The sequence below is a fragment of the Pollicipes pollicipes genome, unplaced genomic scaffold, assembly GCF_011947565.3.
Source record: "Pollicipes pollicipes isolate AB1234 unplaced genomic scaffold, Ppol_2.1 Scaffold_4295;HRSCAF=5057_pilon_pilon_pilon, whole genome shotgun sequence".
Lineage (NCBI taxonomy): Eukaryota > Metazoa > Arthropoda > Thecostraca > Pollicipedomorpha > Pollicipedidae > Pollicipes > Pollicipes pollicipes.
In genome coordinates, this window is record NW_023596461.1 from 696,372 (window position 1) to 702,227 (window position 5,856).

At 51.1% G+C, this 5,856-nt stretch overlaps 1 protein-coding gene across 1 annotated transcript; it reads right to left on the reverse strand.

Annotated features, from left to right (window-relative positions):
- Positions 1-3,821: 3,821 nt before the first annotated feature.
- On the reverse strand, positions 3,822-5,726 carry LOC119096914 (uncharacterized). Its single transcript, XM_037219919.1, has 3 exons — positions 5,600-5,726; positions 5,188-5,473; positions 3,822-4,750 (listed from the first exon to the last, which is right to left on the reverse strand). The coding sequence occupies exons 1-3, from the start codon at positions 5,697-5,699 to the stop codon at positions 4,687-4,689; spliced, it is 450 nt and encodes a 149-aa protein (XP_037075814.1). The 5' UTR covers positions 5,700-5,726; the 3' UTR covers positions 3,822-4,686.
- Positions 5,727-5,856: the final 130 nt, after the last annotated feature.

The window sequence follows — 5,856 nt, forward strand, 5'->3', positions numbered from 1 at the left end:
CCAAAACGGTGCAACTAGAAGATTTCAAAGTGTCACAGGCGACTTCAGCGCTGGTGACGATCCCTGAACTCCTTTGAATTAAAAGCCGGGGGATGAGAGTGTAAGGTGCTTGTCGATGAATCGTGAAATGTCCCAGTCATGAACTTAAAGGTGGGTGCAGCAACAACCCGAGCACCAGCCAGTTCATCGTGACATTTCGGCACTCACACGGGGCGCAGCGGGAACATCACAAGGCTGGATCCCGCATCAATCCCAGCTGTGGGTCACGGTCCCAGCAAGCGGGGTGCAGGTGACACGTATGACACCGGAGGCACCGAGGTGCTTGATATACTGGGTGATCATGACTACCGACCGGGGCTGTCCTTTGTGGTCACCAATGCTGTTTGCTACATCGCCCCGTTCGTCGTCCGAAGGGCACTAGACAGAGTAGGCTACGCCGCCTACCAACAAGCATTGGTGAGCCTTCGGGATTTCCACGACCTCACATCCTTACGCCACCGTCTATGTCTAAAAGATCGCGTTGGGTGGGTGGATTCCTCCGCAGGAGCAGCTGCACTGTGCTCCATCCAGCTGCACTGTGCAGCTGAATGCGGCTTACCATGCGGTGTCCTAGCGGATGTTGGAGAGTGCGGTGGTGTGCCGCATCGGTACCGATAACATGTGAGATCCCGGCCGCCACCCCAGCAAACTCACCTCGGTTCGGAAAACTACCACGCCAAACTGATCAGGATGCCTGTGGCTACCTGCCAAAGGGCGTACCTCCATCACCAGGCGAAGTTACACAACGCAGGTCTGCAGAGGAACGGGATCCGTAAAAATCACTAAAGCGGTGCTGTTTAGAGGACTTAAGGCCAGATGTAGCTGCCGGTATTCTGTCTTCATTTGTCCGGTGGCGTAGCCAGCAGATGCCCTTTCCTAGAGTTTTTACAGCTCTCCGGGCATCAGACTCGTCCAGCGTATACCCTGCTATCTGTTTTTTGTGCTTCTGTTGTACGTGATCTGGGATTTCGTAGAAAGAACTGGATGTTATGATGTGCGATGTTGAAGGATGCGGATTTGTGCGCGACGTTTCATCAATGTTATTTATCAGGTAGTGTCGTCATTGCTCGTAATTAAGGTGAAGTTTTGCTGTCAGCTCGTAGGAAAACCACGCGCGACTCCTAAACGTCTTTCTTGGATGACGTCTGTGGCACATTGCGACGACCCGTGCGGCGAATTGCGCGTACCCGGGAGCTAGTCAGCCCTCGTGGACGGATCGTGAAGACTACCTGTTGAAGGACGATATATGTGCTGCAGCTGCATAATCGGGTGAATAATGAATATGTGGGATCAAGGAGTGCTGCGGACTTATGAACTAGATAAAGCACGGATGTCATGGCATTGCCAGGTCACTTAAATATTTACGCTAGACCACTATGCATCATGACATTGTCAGATAGTTAAAATGTGAAGTTGCGCTATTATATTTATTTCTGTCATTACTGCGATAATCATCGTTGTGTACGTAGCTATCTGGTATTGAGTGCTCATAAATATTGGTTCCATTTATAAGGAAATGGCTAACCAATCCCTGACCTGGCCGGGTGCCTGCTCGTGCACCCAAGATACCTGAGTAATTGTATTCTCAGACACCAATAGATACAACTTCGTTCACTTTCCCATTGATTGACATTTGATCGTGGGTCTTGACGTTTGATAATGTTCTGTACCAGGTAGCTTCATAATTGTTCGTAACTGAATACAGTTTCACTGTCATTTCGCACAAAAAGTGCGCCAGAGACCCAGTCTTTGTCCAGGTTGTGTTTTGATGTGTGGTGTACAAGTATGTAAAGGTCTGTGCGACGTTTGATCGATGTTCTGTATCAGTTAGCTTTATAACTGTTCGTAACTGAATGGTGTACTGTCATTTCACACAAAAATTGCGCGCGAATCCCAGTCTTCGCTCTTGGGAGACGTTTGTGGCGCCTCATGACGGTCCGGTCTGCTGGTCCGATCCGGTCGGTCGGATATATGCTCCTGTTATTGCTGTGAAATGCATTTTGTAAGTAGCTAACTGGTGATGAGTGACATAAGCATTCATTCCAATTATTAGATACTAGTTAACCAGTCCCTGACCTAACCGGGTGCCTACTGGGTTGCCCAATACATCTGAGTGTGGCGAGCACTTGCGCTTCTCATCTGTCTGTGAAGACCGTGCCAGTTACGAAGGCAGCGGAAAGCGACATCACGCCACGCACGATGCGGATTCGGCAGCGACTCGTACGTCGTCCCCACAAACGCGGCTGCCGACCCGTGGACATTGGCAGCATCTCCGCGGTACCTGGTGTGTTGACGTCCACCCAACGGCAGTATCAAACATTGCGCCCGTGGACGCCCGCGAAATCCGGCACGACGGCGGGTGAGCCCTACGGCACTTGCCCCACGAACACCAGGTGGAACGGTAGCCCGGCCGATGCTCGGCGTGAGCGCGGCGGAACCGTCCGGGCCAGCGGAACCATCCACGCTCCACAGGCTTTCCGAACGGTTGTCGGCTGTCGGTGAACGGTTGTACCCGTACACATCGGGTACGGTTGCAGCCGACTCTTGTGGAATTCTGAAGCGTCAGGTAGGCAGGAAGGTAGCGGCCCCACTATCGCTCGGTGTGAGCACGGTGGACCGTCCGCGCAGGCAGCGGTCGTGGAGGTCGGCGGGGACTTCTCCATGCGGGTAATTCATTGAACAGTGAAATACAAGGCACTGATGCTTCAGGATCGTTAGCATATGACCTTATCTCGGAAGGCCTTTCAAAATCAGTTCTGGTTTTAATTTTTGTGTTCACGATCTTACAAAGCGACTTCCTCGCCCCGCGTGCTGCAATGGCTCCGTCAGAGTCAGTCTATGTTTCTTGTCTTTACCAATACGGCGGCTGGCTTTACGTACCAGCAAGCGGACCACTCCGTTCACCTGTCCTATCTAGTCTGTATACCTATGGTATAAATGCGCAAAATTATGTTTATTTTTTCACGTGGCGTCAGGGAAATGGGTTCTACATCTGCGCTAAGCGGAGCGTTGTACCTTATTGTTTCTGGATGAGTCTGTTATGCTTTTCAGCTGCTGCGTAAGAATATAGCCTCATGAGCAGGGAGCACCGCCTTCCCTGGAGCACAACATCAAAATCATTGCCCTCTGTAAGCTTACGGCGGCCACAAAGGTATTCAAAGAATCCGACAAGAGTTATAACAGGACCTGCTCTTAATTGGCATGTGAAATATGCAAGGCTTGCTGTCATGGACCGAGTGTACCAAAAGCATATGTAGTTCAGTTTTTACCAGCCCCTCACTTTCTAATGTTTAGGTTTTCCGAGGCTTTAGTTCGAATGTGAGCAATGCGAGAGGTCGGTGTACTTGACTGAAATTGGCACCACAGCGGGTCCTTGAGCCATAACGTCACGTTACCGTCTAGAAGTAGAACCTCATATGCTCATTTCTGGACATTTTGCCTTTGCCTGATTCGTGTTCTCATGCTAACTTGGGAAATTTAAACTAGCAGTTGAAATTTTCGTCCACTTTTGGCTACAGGAAAGGACTAGAAGTTGGTGAAATTTCAACCGATGGCTTAAATAACCGAATTCAGCATGAGTAGACAAATTAGATGACATAAAAACGTTAAGTGAAAAAATAAGCATATGGAGTGTTACCTTTTGGACGGCAGAATTACGGCGCGGTGAGCCGAAGAAGTGCAACAATCACAAAACCTCCCTTGTTCGGTGTTAACTATTATCAAAAGTACTCCTTTCAAACACGTCACTGTGATGCCTTGGAGAAGCATGAGTTTGAAAGCGGTTTTAGCAGACCCAATCTATTTAGGAAAGACATCGCAACAACTCAAATGTCAACAACTTCCGGTGGGAATGAGGCGATGCACGGTCCCATATTCTCATGATGCATACACTCGCAAGTAGCTCATGCCATCGGTTCACAGATCGCCAACAAAACAAGCGGCAATTAGCGATATACAAAAGGCAAAAAACATCATGGATACATTCATAGAAAATGTTGGTCTAAGCGTTGCTAAAAACATCAACAAGTTGGTAACAACTGGCAAATAACAATAAACAGCATTCTAGCAAAACGACAGCTGAGTGTTGGACTGGTTTATAGTCCTCTGACCCTGCCGTTGATTTTGATTGTTTGCTACATCTTCATCACTACATTTTTTAGCGAGAAAATTTGACCATAACACAACGAAATACGTGGCGTTATGGTATGGTTTGCTACATCTTCATCACTACATCTTTAGCGAGAAAAATTGACCATAACGCAACGAAAGAAGTTCTGCTCCGGGGAAGATAGCAGCCTTGAAACTGTTTCACTCTTCAAGCACACGCCGACTCATTTGGTATCACATGCAGCGACTCGCGTCGCTGCAAGCAAGCCGGCCTCCTGACCCGTCCCTGAGTGTAACTGAACACCCGTGGTGCCACACGTGACGTGCCCGGACCCTGAGCTGACACGTCTGAACCGGCCAGAGCACGACCTGGGCGGGATCCGCCGAGGAGACAAAGTCACTAGGGAATGGCGAGGCGGAGCTCATAGCTCAGTGCGTCTCGTGCAGTACGCTGATAACCCATTACAAGACTCGACGATCCGGGTCAGGTCGCGGGACTGCGCTGGATCTTGAAATGAGACCTCGGCAGCCGAGGCAGAATCACTGGAACTTCTCCCAAGCTTCCTGCAGATGATGAAGAATTGGCATGGCCGAATCAAGCGACCTGCAAAGTGGAACAATATTTGATGTAAGGTGTCCAGGGCATTAGCGAGGAGCATTATTCACATAGATACGACAGTAGTACCAGCCTTATTCCTCAGAGAAAAACCAGGAGAGTGGAGATATGGTTGGGTTGATAGTTCGGCAACATACCTTTATCGAAACAATAGCAGAAGTGACAAAAAATTGTGACCTAAAAAGTGGTTACAGCAGCGACCGCATTGCCATATAATGTTTTAGCAAAACCAATGCAAATGAAGCTGTTCAGTCAAGCGGTTGGCTGCATTTGCTCTAAGCAAGTTTATGCGTTAGAAAGCCTATGCTTACATTGCAACTGGCCATCCAGGTGGCACAAAAGCTAGTCACTGGTCGCATGAACTCAGGCCGGTGAGACTGTGCCCACAATCTCCTCCGTGCCACTACTTCGCACAGATCCCCCACCTCTTGTAGCTGCTGTAGCCGGTGTCGTAGCCGGTGCTGCCGTATCCAGTCTCCTCGCCACCTCCTCCGAACGAGCTGAGCAGCGGGATCAGGATGAGCAGCAGAACGGCCACGATCACCACTGTGACCACGCCGTAGGCGATGCTGGTGTTGTTCACTTCAAAGCGCAGTCCGTTGTCCTCCACGTTGATGAACGCGAAGCGAGGATCCGCCTCGTCGCCCAGGGTCTCCGCGGCCGCGGCCACAGCCGACAGCGTGATGAGCAGCAGAAGTTTCATGACGTCACCTGCAAGACGGTGGCGCGCGTCAGTCAGCACACCAGTGGCTTCGGAGACGGGCACGGCGCGCGACACTGCACTGCACTGTCCGGAGGCTCCCGGGACCGCTCGCCAGGTCAGCGCCGTGTCCTCACCTGGTGAGGTAGCGCGCGCGACCGTTTTCCACCGCCAACGAGTGACAAATGACCCGCAGCGGTCCGGGTTTTTTCCTTTTAAGCTCCGCTGTGACGTCATGAGACTACTGCCGTCTTCGCCGGTGTGACGTAATCGTGTGTGGTGACGGCGGCGGACGGTGCGCGCCCGGTTCGGGGCCGGGGAGGTGGGCGGGCTGGAGACGGCCGGCCGGCTCCTTCCCCGAAGGAGCCCCACAGGCCGGGGGCGCCCAGAGAAA

Bases quoted from the DNA above. Each gene is read 5' to 3' on its own strand.
- LOC119096914 (XM_037219919.1), bottom strand. From the start codon at position 5,699: ATGACGTCACAGCGGAGCTTAAAAGGAAAAAACCCGGACCGCTGCGGG. The intron at 5,474-5,599 runs GTGAGGACACGG...ACCGTCTTGCAG, and splicing joins CGCGCGCGCTACCTCACCAG to GTGACGTCATGAAACTTCTG. The intron at 4,751-5,187 runs GTGGGGGATCTG...TCCACTTTGCAG, and splicing joins GGCTACAGCAGCTACAAGAG to GTCGCTTGATTCGGCCATGC.